The sequence below is a fragment of the Talpa europaea genome, assembly GCF_964194135.1.
Source record: "Talpa europaea genome assembly, chromosome: 7".
Classification (NCBI taxonomy): Eukaryota; Metazoa; Chordata; class Mammalia; order Eulipotyphla; family Talpidae; genus Talpa; species Talpa europaea.
In genome coordinates this window covers 2,659,380-2,676,998 of record NC_140074.1, presented here as the reverse complement: position 1 = coordinate 2,676,998, position 17,619 = coordinate 2,659,380, and the positions used below count along the sequence as shown (strand labels likewise).

At 57.6% G+C, this 17,619-nt stretch overlaps 1 protein-coding gene across 6 annotated transcripts in view; it reads right to left on the bottom strand.

Moving 5' to 3' along the window:
- The window catches only part of RAPGEF1 (Rap guanine nucleotide exchange factor 1), a gene marked incomplete at both ends in the record, with an annotated part of 88,058 nt that overhangs the window by 25,181 nt on the left and 45,258 nt on the right, over positions 1-17,619 (bottom strand). For 4 of the 6 annotated variants that reach the window (XM_084236926.1, XM_084236927.1, XM_084236930.1 and 1 more), the window contains 8 exons: positions 819-1,002; positions 1,393-1,516; positions 1,928-2,077; positions 2,586-2,674; positions 8,239-8,395; positions 10,830-11,008; positions 15,264-15,377; positions 15,913-16,052. In XM_084236926.1, coding sequence (XP_084093052.1) covers positions 819-1,002; positions 1,393-1,516; positions 1,928-2,077; positions 2,586-2,674; positions 8,239-8,395; positions 10,830-11,008; positions 15,264-15,377; positions 15,913-16,052 — 1,137 coding nt within the window. The remainder of the gene's footprint in view (positions 1-818; positions 1,003-1,392; positions 1,517-1,927; positions 2,078-2,585; positions 2,675-8,238; positions 8,396-10,829; positions 11,009-15,263; positions 15,378-15,912; positions 16,053-17,619) is intronic. The other 2 variants (XM_084236928.1, XM_084236931.1) reach the window with 1 other exon arrangement.

The window sequence follows — 17,619 nt, the reverse complement described above, 5'->3', positions numbered from 1 at the left end:
CACTGGCTCCACGCTCTCCCTGCCACGAAACTGCAACCGGATGGGACTATTCTTTGTTTCTTACTTTTTTAAAAAAAAGTAAAAAATTTCTTACTTAAAAAAAAAAAATCACCCACAATCCCATAATCTATCATCTGTTTGCAATTTGATGCATCTCTATAAACATCCTCTCCCCACCTTTGACTCTGCTTTTAACCCATCTGAGAAAACCGCCCCCACGGCCGTGGCCTGTGCGGTCAATCAGCAGGCACTAGGATTGAGTGGCTGCGCACGATCCCCCCAGGGGAGCGGCCACGACCAGCTGACCCCGCTGCCGATCAGGCTGTCTCAGGCGCCTCGCTTCTGGCGGGAAGAGGCTGCGCTGTCGGCCTCCCAGACGCTGTTAAGACGGACTCCGAGCCTCGAGGGCTCGAGGGCTGTCAGGGGCCTGCTGTCCACCCTGGCCTGCTGTGCACTGCCCCCCATATGGCATCAGCCCACACACGGTCAGCGTCCACGGCCGCTGGCTCCCCCACCCCCTGTCTGGAGTGGCCAGGGCTCCCCCTTAGCTCTGAGCGTGGAAGGCTCTTAACGCGGGTGAAGGGCCATGGCTCCTGTCTGGCCTCACACTGTCATCTCACCTAAACATGCCCCCAGAGAGACAGACACTGGCACCCGCACTTTGCAGGTGAGGAAGCCAAGGGTCAGACTTTGAATAACTTGGCTGAGGTCACAGTGACCGGCAGCGGCTGGCGGGTGTTCTCTGGAATCTGGACCTGGGCCCTGGGGCCCACCAAGAAGGTGGGAAGGGATGGGACGGGTGGCGGCGGCCACCTCACCTAGTGTTTCACAGCTTGTGTTGCGGGAGCACTGGCCGCTGTCCCTGTCCAGAGAGGACAGCTGCTCGTCCGACCGGCTGAGCTTGCCGATGCTGCTGCAGGGGGACAGGCGCGGCGACTCCCCGCCGTACGAGTGGCTGCCCCCTGACAGCCGCCTCTGTGCGTAACAGTCCACGTCGAAGTCCTTGTGCGGGGAGACAAAGCCCAAGTCACTTCCGAGACAACCGGCGGCAGAGCGCGGGGGCGGGCGGCGGTGTGTTTACGTAGGGAGGGAAACGTGCCAAACCCAGAAACGGCTGGAGAGGCCTGCCTGGGAGGTGGCCTCTGAGAAGCCCTCAGGAGCCGAGTGCGGTGAGGGCGGCCTGGGGCTGGGCCCTGGCGCCCGGCCTCCCTGCCCCCACCCACGCGGAGCCTCTGCCATCCTCAGGGAGAAGAAGTCCGAGGGCTTCCGCCTCCCCTGCAGGAGATGCTCTCGCGCCCCGATGCCAGGACACACCGCCCTGGGCTCCTCCATCTTCAGGAGTCACCCCCCACACCCAGAGCCTCCCCTGGCTCTCCAGACGGGCTGCATTACCTGCCTATTGATCCCCACAGGCAGACTGGAGCCGCTGGTGGCTCGACTCATGGGGGCCACGACAGCCACCCGCGTGGGGGACGGGGCTGACTGTCTTTTCTTCGGTGGCAGTGCCGGTGGGGGGCTGCAACAGACCAGGACCCCAGTCAGACAGAGCACGAACAAAACTCTGAAGAGCCATTAGGGGGCCTCTGAGGGTGTGCTCCCACGAGGAGACGCTGCACCCTCGACTCCGGCCCACAACCCTCTGCCAAAATGAAAGCTATCAATGCCAAACAGCTACCACCAGAAAAATCCTGGTTTTCCTTCCCAGGTGAATGGTGCCGCTGTCCTGGCTGAGCCTAACAGGCAGGCCGTGAGCCGGGCGTCGGCGGGGCCCGGGGCTCCCCGGCTCCTGTGAGCTGGGTGCAGGCGTCCTGGCTCCTGCCACGAGGCTCGGAGCTCTCGCCCTCCAGCTGCCCACACTCTGCCCACATGCGCATCTGCTCATCTGGCCACACCACCAATACAGGAGCACTAGAGAGGCAGGCGTTACCTGTTGTCAACCACCCGGATGCCAGGTAATGGGGGCTTGGGGGGCGCCACCTCTTCATCCGCCACGTCCGGGGGCTCAGTGGGCTGCAACATGCCGGTGGTCTTGCTCAGAATCTCTCTCTCTCGATCTGTCAGGGGGAGCTCAGACTGGCTGCAGAATTGGAAAGAACTTGGGATTACACAGGACACAGGGTGAGAGGTAGGATGTGAGCGAGCGGCGAGGGGTGGGAGTCGGAGGTGGGGAGCAGGGCCCTCCACGCAGAGCACTGGACACCGAGTGCCGTGCCCCCCGGCAGAGAAGGGGTGCCCTGTCCAGTGGGAACACCTGGCCAAGTGTCCCCACCTCTGCCCTCAGCTCCCTTGTTGGGGAAGGAAGCTCCCTGACCTCAGGCCTCTCGCTGCCCGGCTCAGGTCTACGTCCTGCGCGGGGCTGCAGTGGAAACCGCTGCAGGCTGAAGCTGCCTGCCCACCTTCTGGATAAGCAGGTGCTCCCCAGGCACGTGCCCACAGCCCAACCCCGTGGGTCCCACCACCTGCGAGGAAGCCGCTGGGGAGAGCACAGGTGCGGGTCGGCCACACCGGCCCACACATGGCCTGCGGCCTCCATGTTCTCAAGCGTGGACCCAAGGGCACCGCAGGCGTGGCCAGACCGCACTTACCTGTCGGGTTTGCAGGCTGGGGAGCTGGGCTTCGCGGGGCTCGTTGGAGACGGATGTCCCTGCTTCTCCACGGTCAGCCTGACCAGCTCCTACACCCCGGGGAGAGAAGCAGTGAGGCCCGAGGAAAGTCCCTCAGCGCTGGGTTTCTACAGCTGGTCAGTCGCCCGCCCCTACTGCTAAGTCTCGCTTTTGCCTCGAGGTTCCCTGTGCTTGGCTTCGCTAATCTGCATGACTCCCCAACTTGCTTCCTGGCCTCTGCCTCCAAAAGCACCTTCCCAGCATGTCGAGAAGCCTCAAGCCACCGGGTACTTCCCCTTGGGGTGTGGACACGTCAGTCCCACTGTCTCCAGATGACGAAGGGCCTCACACGAAGCGCATTCCAGGAGGGCAGGTTCCCAGTTCATGGGGAAGAGCCTCTCAGTTCGCCAAAGCCCTGAGGACGCTGCCTGCTCACCACCCACCTCTGGCTTTGAGGGGGCGGTTCCCTCAGGGAGCTGGCCGCCTGGCAGCAGTGGCGCCCGGCTGGGATCTTGGTCAATGGACAGAAAGTTAAAGGCATGTTGCCCAGCAGAAAGGTGAGTTTAGAACTCACTTCTAAACAAATGTTTGTTTTCTTGAAATGGGGGAGGAAAAAAGCGGCAATCAGGGCCCGTTTGAGGGCACGTGCATGCCTGACCATCACACTTGCCACCCAGGGATGAGGGGGCTCCTTCCGGAGGAACCCCCCTTTACTTCTGTTTATTAGGTGGCTTTTGCCTGGATTATGAGGTGCTGGAGCTGCCCGGCCTGTGCTCCTCTGCGCCCTCTCCCTGATCAATAGCCCAGGGCGTGAAGTCCAGCCCCTTGAAGCACACAGTTCCAAGGTTTTCAGTCTGTGTGCAAAGCTGTGCGGCCCTCAACACAATCAGCGTCAGGACATGTCAGCACCCCTGAAAGAAACTGGGCCTCCCTGGTGGCGCAGGGGTTAAGTCTCAGCACTGTCAAGCAATCAGCAGCCACTGTGGCCTGAGTTTGATCCCTGGCCAGGGAGGTGACCCACATGGCGCAGCAGACCTCTCCTGTCTCCCTGCTGCTCCCCTCAGCAGTAGATTTCAGTCGATCCACCTGTTCTGCTCCCCACTCTGTCTCTTAGCCCCCGCACCTCTGGCTTGCACCCCAGTTCTAGTATGCATAAATAAATAAAAATAAATCTTTAAAACACACAACTGAAGGCAGTTTTCACACAACCAGATCCAGCATCTATTCTGGAAGCAATGTGGAGAGGTAAGGGCCCCAAAAAGGGGGTGCTGGAGAAAACGGGTGAGCCCGTGAGGGCTTTCCTGTGGTCACTGCAGCAAGGCAGCTGGAGTTGGACTGGAGGGAGGGGAGAGGCAGGTGAACGGGCAGCCCCACCTGCCCAGTGTGGGCACGAGGCAGCGGCTCCCACGTTCCCGCCACAGGCCACATGGAGGAGCACCTGGGCGTCAGAGGGAGCCGAGGCCAGACAAGGTGCCTGAGGCCTCTGGCCTCACAAACAGGGCCAGAGGAGCAGACAGAAGTCTGCAAACTTGCATTTGCTGAGGCGGGGGAAAATTCCACGAATTCTTCATTGACTCATAAACAATTATAATTAGAATGTCGTCTCTCTGGAGAGGCAGCTGCACGAATTCCACCAATGAGCGATGGCAGCGGGACACGGAATGACAGGCACACGTGTGCGAGCGTGCACCCAGATTCCAGGGCCACGTCACCACCGCCAGGGCGCAGGCCCAGCTTGGGAGAGCGCGCCAGGGCCCCCGCTTTCTGCATTCCAAACAGCCCCGGCACAAACACCAGCCAGAAGGGCTTCCGTTTCAACTTGCCCTCCCATCACTGACAGAGGAGAACCCTCCGAAAGCGCCCAGAGCAGACAGCTGCACCCACATCTCGCCCCTGCGCCCAGAGCAGACGGGCCCCAGAGCCTGGCCCTCACTGGGGCAGAATTCGCGGCAATCTTCTTGACCTCTTGGGGTACAGGTCAGGAGAGACAGAGCAGGCGGCACCGGCCAGCAACCACCAGCTCACTGAAAGGCAGTTTTCAAGCCCAATAGGCACGTGGACAAGCGCGTTTCTAACTGCACGGTACTTGAGGCCCACCTTCACTTCGTTCACGTTGGAAATGATCAGAGGACGCGTCCGTCCTAACATCAAATCAAAGCACAACTCTGGCCACCATGGCAGGAGCATAGCCCCACCCACCTTCCTGTCTTCTTGGCACTGAGACAAAGCCCGACCCACTGGAGGCGACTCGGGCTCCCTGCGAGGTCCCCTTGGACCACCGACACCCTAAGACTCACTGTGCGCAGCTTGGCTACAGAGGCCCTGAAGGTCACTGCCTCGTGGCCCACCCCGAGCTCTTGCTTGGTCACTTTCTGGCCCCGGGACAGTGCTGGGTGGGGGCCGCGTCTCAGCCAGGACCTCCACGCTGCTGCACTGCTGAGGAACTGTCCAAGTTCCCCGGCGGCCAGCATGTCCCGTAAGTGAGCAGCAGAAGAAATCGCGGGCGTGACTTTTTTATGGTGACATAAAGGGACCTTCCCTGTGTGCATCAGAAGCGGGTGGGAGGCAGCAACAGGACAAAGGGGGAGTCTTCCTTCTCACACCATCAATGGGGCAAAGTGTGGGGTACACACGGCTCCTGGGGCCCAGGGTTGGGAGCCCAGGCTGCTAGGGGAGAGGGCAGACGTCACCCCCGTGGGTGCGGAATACCCGCTGAGCGCAGTGCCGGCAGGTTTCCGTGGAGGGAGGAGTACGACTTGAAACTTGGCACCTTCGTGTCCAAAATAATCCAATAGAGCAGTGGGGGCAAGAAGCTCAACTCAAACAGGAAAAGTCTGCAGGAGTTTCCTCCCCTTTGACATCCTCCCCCCAAACCCAGACCTAACGAAACAGCTAACTGCAGGCCCCGACCTCACACCTGCGTCAGAAGGCACAGGTGGGTCCCCGGGGCTGGCGCTCGGCCCGGCTGGGAGGGCTCACAAGGAGGCCGGCCAGGCCCTCGGAGAGATGGTGCCGTAGACCGCCCCGTGCTCTTAAAAGATAAAGCAGCGACTCGCCGCCAGCCCTGTACGTGTGGCACAGTGTACGTGTTTCTGACAGGGCTGCCGGGGGGGAGCGGCATAGACTGCTCACAGTTGACCCCTTTATTCTCCCTTCCTCCTCCTTTTTAAAGAGACGGACCCCACTGGCAACATCAGAAGTGCTCAAGCACCGAGAAATGGACGATGGCTAAGTGGGCCTATGCTTGCAGCCACACGAACTGTTTCAAAGGAGGCAGAAGACGGAGCGCCTCAGGGTTCATGACAACCCTGAAACACGGGTGGTCATGTCCATGGAGATGGCTGGTGCTGCTGTCCTGAGGCGATGGGTCTCACAGGAGAAAGCAAAGGCATCATTGCACCGGGGCTGTTGAGAACTGGGATTTGTCAACGTGAGGGGAAGAAAGTAAGATGTAATCTGGGGCTTCCCCGAGAAGACACAACATGGCCGAGGGCGCCTGAAAAGATGCTCGCTCCTCATCGCTAATTATTAGGAAAATGCAAATCAGAACACAGTGAGATAGCATCTCACGCCTGCAGGAAGCTGTCACCAGGAAGATAACCAGCAAGTGTGGGCAGGTGTGGAGAACGGGCCCTCAGGCCCTGTGGGGGGAAGGTGACCTGGAGGCAACCAGTATGGGTGGCTTTTGCCTGAGTAAGGACGGACGCACCCTATGGCTGGCTGTTCTGTTTCTGGGTATTTGTTCAAAGATATGAAAACACTAATTCTGAGAGACAAATGTGCGTGTTCACCACAGCGTCATTCGCAGCAGCCAAGAGCTACCACCACAGCCAACGGCGGACAGCCTAAGTGCTGCTGGGAGGGTGGGCAGAGGCGTGGAGGCGTGAGGTGTGGGGCGCCACTCTGCCATCAGAGATAACATCCTGCAGTCTGCAACAACGTGGGTGGGCTGGAGGGCATTACGCCTGGAGCCATCAGCTGGAGAGGGCCATCACCTCTGATTTCACTCATTTGTGGCATATAAAGAAAAGAAACATTCAACAATCAAAACAAAAGCAAACGCAGACTGCAAGAAGGAATGAGCGAGTCCAGGAGGGAAGGGGGCGAGTGGGTGACTCAGGTACGTGGGTCCTGGATGTGGCGGGGCGGAAGCCAGCGTGCCGGTGTTGGGCTGAGTGTAGCTGACAGAGGCGTCGACCAAGCACGCTGTAAACCTGAGCTCCAGACACTACAAGCCAGTGACGGTAAACAAGAAGGAAAACGCCCATCTGAGGAGGCTGAGTGGAAAGCCCCGTGGTCTGAATGTGGCCTGGAGGCACCACTAGCAACCTTCTCCCTCTCTGACACTGGACATCCCATCTTAACGCTCTGGGAGAAGGGAAGCTAACAGCGTCACCTGAGGAAGAACAGGTGTTGGGACCGCACTGCCAGCAGCCCAGAGGCGAAGCGCCAGGGGTGAGCAGAGCCTCAGGCTGGGGCCCTCTCACGTGGCTGCCTTCTGGGCGGGTCCAATGGGGTGAGTGTGCTGCAAACTGGGGGTGATGTAGGCCTTACACAGCAGCCCCCCTGGAGAGAACAGCAGCTTCGGGGGATGAAGGCACCTCAGAACCAGCGGAGGGCACTGGCAAGTCCCCAGCCCCCGGAAGGGACGGTGGCCCAGCAGGTCCACGCTGAGGTGCTCTACAGCTAGTGCTGTTTTCTTAGCCTCCCCTGTATGACCGGCACCTTCTGGGGGTCCTGATCTTATCCCCAGAGCTTCTGGAGAATGAGGGTCCAGAGAGGCAGCTTTCAGGAGTCTGACGGCATGGTTGAGTAGGGAAGGAATCTCTTTTTGACTGGGGATGAATTATAACCTCATGAATTATAACCTCAGTTGTAATTGTGTATCGAAAGGTCTACAAAGGAGGACACAGCTTTTTCAAGCCAAGAGATCTGTCTGCCTCTAGCCTCACATAAGAAATGACAAAGAGCAGCAAAGGCCTCAGTGCTCGTGTGCGCCTGGCTTCCTTCCAAGGCCCCACGCGCGCTACCTGCTCCGTCCTTGCTGCAGCCCCACCACATGTGGTCCCACCACGACACCTGCTCACAGGTGAGGTGACCCAGCATGGAGCATGACTAGTCTATGTGCACTGACTAGTCTCGGATTCACGGCCTCGTCAGGGGTTCAGATACAGACAGCTCCATTTCTTACTCATCTCAACCCTGCTTTTCTACCAAGAATCCTAGCAGTTCTTAGAATGTGAAAAGGTAGCAGTTGACACGGAGGGAATTTTGCCAAAAGTGATGCCAACACCATTTCTCTTGCATGTGTCTGGCTGGCAGCTCCAGCTCGCACTGCCCACAGCTCACACCCAGACTCGCTCAGCTCCCCATGACGCTCGGCACAGGCCCACGGCCTCTGGGAGCTCTTCTCACTACGGGGATGCAAAGGGACAGGGATGCAAAGGCTCACATGGCTGCAGGGACACCCTGAACCCCAGAGAACAAAACAGCTATTGGCCAGCGCTGCTGCCACCGACACCAGATGTTAGGAGGCCTTCGCCCCGATGCCTGAGGCTGAGAACAGGCTCCGTGTGGGACCTTCTGCAGGGGGCTGCTGCTAAGCCCCGCCAGGCCGCCCTGCCCGCACCCCTACCTTCACTCCGTCCAGCACGGCCTTGATGACCCCCGTCACCGTGGTCACCATCTCTTTATCTTCGGAGTTCACGCCTTCCAGCATCACTTGGTCGGACCAGCGAATGAGGTTGGCGAGGCTCTGGTACACTCGGCTGTAGCAGGAGGACAGGGCTGAGCTGAGGGAGAGAGGTTTTTAAGGAGATTAAGGCCCTCAAGGAGCAAGACACAGAGCCAGCCTCTTAGTGACGAGAGTCTTCCTCGATATTTCTATAAAATCCGTACCTCCTTTTAGTAAACAAATTCTCCTTTCTGAAACCACCTCCTGACACCCAAACTTAATTTCCAGGCTGTTATAAAATTTTCTACTTCCCAAATACAACAGAAGCACCCCACCCAGACAGCTCCCATGCCATCCAGCCCACACCCCCACAGGGCCGCGACAGTCTCCGGGGTGCCCCCTCCGCTCTCCACGCGAGTCCGTGGGCCGAGTCAGAGGTGGAGGCCTCTCCAGTTAGGCTGCATCTGTGCTGGGGAGTCAACAGGGGCCGCTGGGGTCTACTAAAGGACCAGCCCTTGGCCACACGCTCACACAGCCCACAACATGCCCGTGCTCCTTCAAACACGGGCCGGCTCGGGGCCTCGGCCTGACCACGGCCGTGTCAAGAGGCGCTTGGACGCACGTCCAGACCAGCCCCGAGGCCTGGAGCCTGGGACCGGGCGACGATGCCAGAACAGAGGCCTGAGGGATGTAGAGCGGTGGCCAAAATGAAGAATTTTCACATTTTCCTCAAAATTTTAAATAGACTAAGAAAATTTCCTCCCATAATAACGGAAAGGTTTATTTTCCATTTCAAGTATGAGGTATGATAACGAGGAAGAGCCACCAGGGGGCGGCTCGTGGTGGGGGTCTCCTCTCAGGAAAGGGGACCAGAGGTGAGACAGGAACTGGTGCTGCCAAACTGAAGGGGCAAGCTCCCCAGCACCCCTCCCTGTCCAGGCTCCCGGCACATGCCCCGGGGAGCACACACTGCCCAGCTCTGGCCTGCCACGCAAGGCAACGCTCCTGGAAGTGCCTGAGGAGCTGGCAGTTGTGTGCACCCCTCATATTATTAGCTTGGAAGCAAAGCAGAATACTCTAGTGGCAAGAGGATAAGACACTCAGAAAGGAGGGAGGGTAGCCACAGACTGCCTGCTGGACCAGCCCCGAGGAGGCCCGCGCGTGAGGCAGGGGAGCACCTTCTCAGGAAGGAGCTCGGTGCCTCCAGAACAGCTCTGCGGGCCCGGGCACGCCCAGGCACTTCTCGCCCTCCCTCCCTCAGGAAACTGCTATAGATGTTACATAACTTTTGTCAATTATAAAATTATAAAACCTCCCATAGACCAAAAACAAACAACCCCCACACCGCGATCCTATCACGGGATCACTCCTCCAGGGCCTGCGTGTCCAGGAAGCAGCTCCCAAGCAGGGCTGGTGCTGCCCCGGGGAGCGACAAAGGCAGTAGGGACCCCCTGCGCACCAAGGGCTACTGGGTTTTGCCACAGCCGGTCCCGGGCTCGCCTGAAGCACAGAAGCAACAAGGGTGGCCCAGCAAGTGGGCACCCTCGGGTACCTCTGTCCCCGCAATGTCCACGAGAGGCACAGCCCACTCCTTCCTCCCAGCAGCCCCCGCGCCTGCTGCTCCTCCAGCAGCTGACAAGACCTGTCCCAGGGCCTGACCGGTACCGGGAGGCCTGGCCTTTCTACTGGGTGCTAAGCTGTCGCCGCAAGGCCATGGCGGAGAAGCGTGTGGAAGCGTCTCCTTCTGTGCCACACAGGCTGCAAGCCGAGGCCTCAGAGGAGGCCGCCCCAGAGGGCAGGTCCCGTGGCTCAGGAGGGGCTCGGCTCCTCCTCGGCTGCGCTGATGTGAAGGCAGCACCACAGTGAGCCTCACGCGCCCACCCCCACTGCCCCAGCCAGCCCCAGGGAGGAGTGGCCCGGTGGGGAAGACACTGTTGGCTTCACCTTACAGCAGAGCAGCTCGCTGTGGCGCTTCCCTCCCTGGGACTGCACGGCCCGCGCCGACTGGAGGAAAAGAGGGAGGGAGGGCGATGCCAGCAGGACCTGCCAGCCCTCAGGGGGAAGCTCCCGCCAGGCCCCCTGCCCCTGCATTGCTTTTCTTCTGCCCCACACGCGGATGCAGCCGCTCACTGAGAGGAGGCCCAGTGGGACTGGGTCACCCGCAGAAGCGATGCCCCCTCCTCCCTCGGGTCAGCGAGCCGGTGCTGAGGCTGGGAGGCCGAGCTGGACAGCCAGGTGTGTCCTGCTCTCGCGTGGCCCTGCTCCTGTGGACCCAGGCCCCTGAGGGGTCCAGGCTGGCAGTCTGGGCACTGGACAGCCCTCCATCTCCACAAACCACAGCCACAGCAGGGAGCTGGGAGACTGCCCCCGGGCACGGCGCAGACTGCAGTGGGCTGCAGCTCCAGTGTGGCAGGAAGGACCCCAGCCCGGAGAAGAGCAGGCAGGCTGGGCCGGGCGGGGCTGGGCTGGGCCACAGCTGCTCCGTCCCTGGGAGCCCGACGCCCTGGCCCCTCACTGCCTGGACACAGCCATGGTCCAAGAGCTGCACTCACCTGTGCTGGATTCGGGGGTCGCTATTCACCAGGGGCAGGATGGCCTCCAGCACCTTGCTGGCGGACCCGGGAAGCATCTCCAGTACCTTCTTATCAATGGCCATTTTGTCCACAATGGTCTTAAAGTAGCGCAAGGCACTGACAACTTCCTTCTCTTTTTCTGCCAGCCAGATCTGGTTCTGAAAGGAAATGTTAAGCATAAGGAGGGAGGAGACCCCACTCTGGCTCTGGTGAGTTCTCTCACCCTCCCACGCCTCTGACTGTACCCAGTGCTTGTATAAATAAACAAATAAACAAACAAACAAACAAACAAACAAATAAATAAATGTTACCATAAGGAGGGAGGAGAGAGATTCAAGGGAGCTTTTTTGGGAAAAAAAAAAAAAAAAAACCCAAACAAACAAAAAAACAACGGAGTAAAATAAAGCATTCTGGAAATCAGCTTGAGATTGGACTTGTGGAAACCAAATTGTTGTTCTAAGGATGGCGGCCAGGATACAGAGGCTGGACTGGAAGGAAGGAGCAGGGGCGTGGACAGAGAACAGCAGGTGCGGTGTCCCGACTCCCTTCCTGGGACAGAGACTGCTTTGCCCCAAGGTTTCAGAACTGTCCTGCTGTGCTGCCCACGGGGCACATGCTGGCTCCTCCGTGTGGTAAGGACCCAGTGCCATGGCTGGGGGACCTGGGAGCTGACAGCTGCGCATCTCTCGCACTCCATCTGGAAGCCAGGCCCGAGACTGGGCAGGAACTGGGCAGAGGCCTTGGCATTCAGACCCACACTCCAGGACTGCTCGCTATTACCCCACATGCTAGGCTTGAGGTGCAGCCTCAGGGTGACATGACATGGCTCTCCCAAGGGACCCAGAAACCCCAGGGCCAGGAGGCACAGGAAGCTCTGGGATGAAAAGGTGAAGGAGCTGGAGCAGATGGGAAGGACTCTGCCCCTGCCGGTGTGGCACCCAGGCCCCTGTGCCAGATGAGTGCCATCGAGGGGTAAGTGAAATACAGAGCTCTGCACCCCCAGGGCTTGACTGCACACCTCAGTCTTTTCTCCGTGACTGTGGGCACCTTCAGTCCAGTCTGCGGGTACACATGCCCTACTGTCCCTTTCTGCAACGCCCCCTCTGCCGGCCCTAAGGTCAACGACCCCGGTCCCGGCTGGCTGATCCAGAAGGGAAACCAAGAATAAGCCATAAAACAGGTAAATCCCAAAATGGATAATTTACTCTGGTGGAACTAAGTGTAGGTCCAGTGCAGTGAGAGCGGCGTGGGCGTGGCCAGTCCACTGTGCGCGCCTGAGGCCCGGGAAGTGCGTGACGTGAGCAGTCAAGGCAGGAAGGGGATTTCCATGAAAACTGACTGCAACAGTCACCTACGAGTGCATAAATAAATGATATGTAACAGAAAATAATTATGATTCTGAAAGCGAGCTTCTCAAATGATGAGGCATGTCATCTTCAATGAAAAAAAAAAAAAAATCCAGTCGCACAGGCCTTTACTCTATGGGAATTTCAAAAGAAAAATACACCAATGGGGGTGGAGAAGTGAATGCCCCTCCGGCAACTTTCAGAGTCCCGGTTTGATTTAACTTCTCTCAGTGGGATTCTTCCCCGAGTGTAATCTGAAACCCACTTAGGATTCTTCAAGGGGGACCACCCCCATTCCCGGGGTGCAGTCTGGGCCCCTTACTTCCCTTTTTCTTCTCACTACCTGCCAGGTGCTTTATGCGCCGTTTCCGGGAAGCCGGGCCGCTGTTTCTCGGCCTGTGGCGACTGCCACCGGTACACGTGACCGAGGCCACGGTGGGGCCAGCTGGAGCGGCGGAGGGCTGTGCCCACAGCAGCCATCTCAGGCAGCGGGGTGCGTTAGGAGCCAGACAGAAGCGGGGCGGGGGCATTTTAAGCAAATGTGTCATTAGGTTTGCCAGGGAGCAGGGGCAGCCGGGGATGGGAGGCACCCGAAGGGGCAGGGCCCGCAGAGAGCAGAGACATGGACAGGCCATTTAGCACCAGGCGGCCCTGGGCTCCCAACAGAGGAGCAACGGCTGAGCGGAGTCAGGTTTCAACCATTAGCTCCCCAGCAAGTTCCACTCCTGGTTGCTGACCGCTGAGCACTGCGCAACCCCCAACCCTGCAGCTCTTCAACCGTGGCTCCTTGCAAAACGCAGTCAGTGGTCAGAAGAGTTTTGAGGCACCTTGGCCTGGCGTGTGCTAGAACCATAAACTAGAGGCCCTGGTGTTGCCGAGGCTGCCCAGCTGCACCACCTGAGAGAGGCAGGTGCGCCCACCTGCATACCCCCGTGCCACCGGCAGGCCAAACCAACCGGGAAGTGACACCAGGCTGGCAGTGCCTGGGAGGGCCTGCATCTAAGGCCAATGGGGGGCATGGAGACCAGGGGGCTTCAAATATTCACCTGTAACATGGGAAGAAAAATACCCACTCTGGGTGATCTAGAGTCTGGCATAGGGACCGAGTGGGAATGCATGTAGAAGGGCTCGTCGAATTTGGGAAAACCTGGGCCAGTGTGGAAGCTGCGCGTTGGGAAGACGAGAAGCTTTCCCACATGGTTCCGGGAGCAAACAAGCCAGGACGGGGCCTGTAGTCATAGTTGACTCTGACTCTGTACTCCCCTGAGCTGAGCGGTCCATGGATTTAAACATGCTTATGAACTCAGACAAAAAGAGAATGTCACAGAAACATTCTAAGAGAAGGGACGGCACAGCCCCGTGGCAGGGTCTCCGACAGCGGCGTTCTCCACTCACACCACAGGTTCTGGGTGCAGACCTGGGGCCTCCACTAAACGAAGGCTTGGGCCTATCTAGCGCAGGTGATGTGGGGCAGAGCACGGTGATCTGACATTAAGGGGACATCCTTCCTCGGGAGGGCTCACCCGCCGGCTCCTCACCGCCGAGTGGGGCTCCTCGGTCAGGCGCCACGCCGTGCGGGTGGGCTGCCCCGTGTGGAGGAGGGCGTCACCAGCATCCCGCTCCGTCCACTAGATGCCAGCAGACCTGCTTCATCTCCTCCGTGGTGATGACCAAAACTGTCTCCACATTTGCCGAGAATGCCCCCGAGCTTGCCGGACACCCACTAAGGGGGCGGGCGGGGGAGTGCATTAGCACCAAATCCCCAGGACCTCTCTTGGAGTGATGACGAGGGGAGGGCAAGTTCCGGGAGCTGTGGCTGAGACAGTTTCTTGTCAGGACGCGTGGGCAGTGAGCCACTGTGCCTGGACGCCGGCTGCGGTCGAGGGACCACGGCCGAAGGCTCTTCCTGGGGTTTGACCTTAAACCCAGCTCTACGGGTGGCTGCACAGACTGAAGGCGACTCGGTAGGGGCACAGACCAGATCTGCTTTATCTTCTTCAGTATCATTGAGAACAATCTGGCAAACGCTGACTATTTCACACCTGCTCTTCAGCTTCCTTTTGTTAGCAGACGGGGCAGGAAAAACGATTATTCAACAGAAACCTTTGGATTTAAAAGCCTTAATTTTCTCTATTTTCAACTAAAATTTAAAGATATTCTGTTGGTCAACATAAAAACAGAGGAAGGAGCCCTGCGAGGCTCCAGCGCGGCCCAGTCCTGGCCGCGTCCCCAGAGGCCCCTGGGAGAGGGCTGCAAAGGTGGACTGGCCATGACCCGCGCTACGGACAGGCCCTGAGGGCCTGGGATCTATCTGTCCACAAGGCTCTTTTTTGATACTGCTGACTTTCATTCTGTCGTATGTTTAATCACGTGTGGGGGTTAACATTTAGATTTTTGAGATATCCACAAACTCTGGTGTTCAGAGAAGTACAGCACCGAGGATTTCCAACAGGGGGCCGGGCGGCACGTTCTAATCTCGGCCTCCCCAGCATGTATCTGCGTGACTCTGGCAAAACGCTCGATGCTCTGCGGCCTGTTTCCATCTCCCAGGATGTCATAGGGATCGGGCAAGAGGCCGCGTGGAGCACACAGGGCTGGTGACGGTGATGGCGTGGGGCGGCTGGTGCCGAGGGCACTCGTCCCGTGCTCATTACACCCCAGGACCTTGCCGATGGTCTCCGGAGCCCCTCGCCCCTAGGCGCCCTGCCCTCTCTCAAGCGCTCGGATCATCGCAGCAGCTCAAGGAAAGATCAGCTGGCCAGAAGAGAGGAGATTCCCCACTTCCCCGGGGACCCGCTGGGCCCAAGCAGCACCCAAACTGACCCCAGAAAGGACTCCCAAGCTTCTGCCACGGAGCACTGAGCGCTCTCCAAAGACCTGGGGCTGGGTGGATCCCTACCTCTCACCCAGACCCCTGAACTGTGTGCTGAACAATGACGCCCGCAGCTGAACCCCAATGAACACAAGGATATTGTAATATATATTTTTTTTCCGTCCCCAGAACCATAGGCCAGGATTCTGCAGTGGAAGGCAAGGCAAACCCAATTGTTCTTAACATCACACTGACCTTCTCTCTCTGAGACCTGGAAGCCACAGCACTGGCGGACATAAATCCTACTGCCTGCTGCTCCAGATCCGAGGGGAGAGGGCAGCCCTCTGGGAGAAATCTGTCTGTTGCCTCCTGGAAGAGAGGAAACCTGGATTCCTACTGGGCTGGAAATGGCCGTTTGAGGCTGAAGGGAGAGGTGGATGAGAATCAACAGCTGTTCAACACCTCTGGCTTGACGCGCCCTGCTGAGCTTCCCGGTGTGGAAGGACACCTGAGGCTGGGCTTCAAGGGTCTGCGGGCCTCAGGGCCAGGGCCCTAAGGCTGTCCTGGACACCACCACTTCCCAGTGGGAGAGCACCAGGGAGGCGGGTCTCTCTGGGGCAGGGAGGTGATGTCCGGGTGAACCTCACGGGCTGAGCTGTTTCAAATGCCCAGAGGGTGACACATGTGGAAAAGGAGACTGTTCCAGCCAAGAGGACTTGGCTCTGAGCAACTCCGAGACGCACCCACTGCTCTCAGTTCCTTTGTCCTCGAGGCCACGGGAGGCCAGAGGATGTGGAGGAGCAGGCGGGCTGCACGGAGCTCCCCCGGGGTGGACCCCAGCGGCGGAGGACCGCAGCGGCGGAGACGCACGCTGCTCCAAGCGGTAGGCAGGAGGGCCACTTACTTTGTTCACAGGCTTCTCTGGAATCTTCACAGACACCTCGGCTGGTTTTCCCTTCTTGGACGGTGTTCTCTTGATCTTGGGCGAGTGGAATTTGTCCATCAGCTTCATGGTGAAGGAGGAGAGGTGGGAACGCTGCGAGTCTGAAACCAAGAGGGCACTGGCCGTTAGCGGTGGGGCGGGCAGGCCTGGCCCGCTCACCTGTGGAGGTGAGAGTTGGCCCCAAACAGATCATTTCCTCGGCTAGTCAGTGTTTTGAAGGGAAGGAAATAAGGATCCATTAAAACGCGTATCTTGTATAATTAAATTTCTGCAATCGCTGTCATGTTAGGTTCTGAAAAAGAACTTACACATATTTGCAAGGGCGCTCACAGAGTGTGATGCGCTAACCAGCATCCATGGGGCTGGCTGAGAGCACGGAGGACACAGCAGAGTCCCAGAGCGTGCCGGACGCAGCCCTGGAAGGAAGGCCTCTCCAGTCAGCCTCCTCATTTTTCGGTTGAGGGAACACAAAAAGTGATGTAGGCAGGCCTCATGGCGGGGGTGGGGGTGGGGTGGGGGGGTGTCGAGACAGAAACAGAGCTAATGTGTTCAGAGCCCCCTGGACCTTGGGGTCAGACAGAGCCTTCCCTTCCAAGGTCAGGCGTCTATCCTCACTCTTCCAACGTTCACATCTGACTCTTCGACACTGAACCAGAGGTTCTAGCCAGGGACTCAAGCAAGTGGAAGAAATAAAAGCCGTCACGATTGGAAAGAAAGCTAACCAACCATTTTCATCTATAGGTGACAGGATCTTTCTATTTTTGAAGACAATTTTAAATGTATGTGTCCTTTTTGAAGAAGAAGCCCTCTGTTCTGGGCTCCTTTGGTAACTACCATAGTGTATCGAAACTCCACCCCACAAGGTGAAGATACAGGCACCTCTTCCTCCTCTCTAGCTCTGTTTCCTTCTACTTCCACTGCTACAGCTGCACACAATTCTATTCTGTGGCTGTTAATGAAGTTTCCACTGATACTGCAGAGTGAACACCAGCAACAAGGAGTTATGCTGTACCTATGCAAACAGTGTTCCGCACAGGACCAATTCCTATGCTGATGGCATTCTTTTCTTTCCAGTTTAATGACCCCTGAGCCTCTCTATGCTAGGGGGTCAAGTGAAGATTATTTATCGGTTCCTTAAGATCACAAAACATATAGTTTGCTTTGAAATTGTACAGGGACAATTTCAAACAATATACTAAAAATTCTTAGTACTAATAAATATGTTCAGTAAGGCTGCAGGACATAAGACAAGCATACCAAAAACTGGATTATACTTCTATACAGTGGCAAAGCACAATCCAAGACGTTTTCATCTGTAATGCCATGAAAAAAGAATAAAGTACTAAGGCATTGATTTCACATAAGAAGAGCAAGAAATACACACCGAGACACAAAAATTGTTTTAAAAAAAGTAGAAAAGATCTAAATAAATGGAAAGACATCCCATGTTCATGGATCAAGACTCACTATTGCTAAGATGGCAGTATTTACCAAATGAATCTATGGATTCAATGTCACCTCTATGAGAATCTTAGCAGACTGACTTTCTGTAGAAACAGGCAATTGAATCCCCAAGTTATTATGGAAACAGAGGGGCCCAGAATAGCCAAAACAATCTGGAAAAACAAGAACAAAAGTTGGAGGATTCACTCCTTTACATTTTAAAAC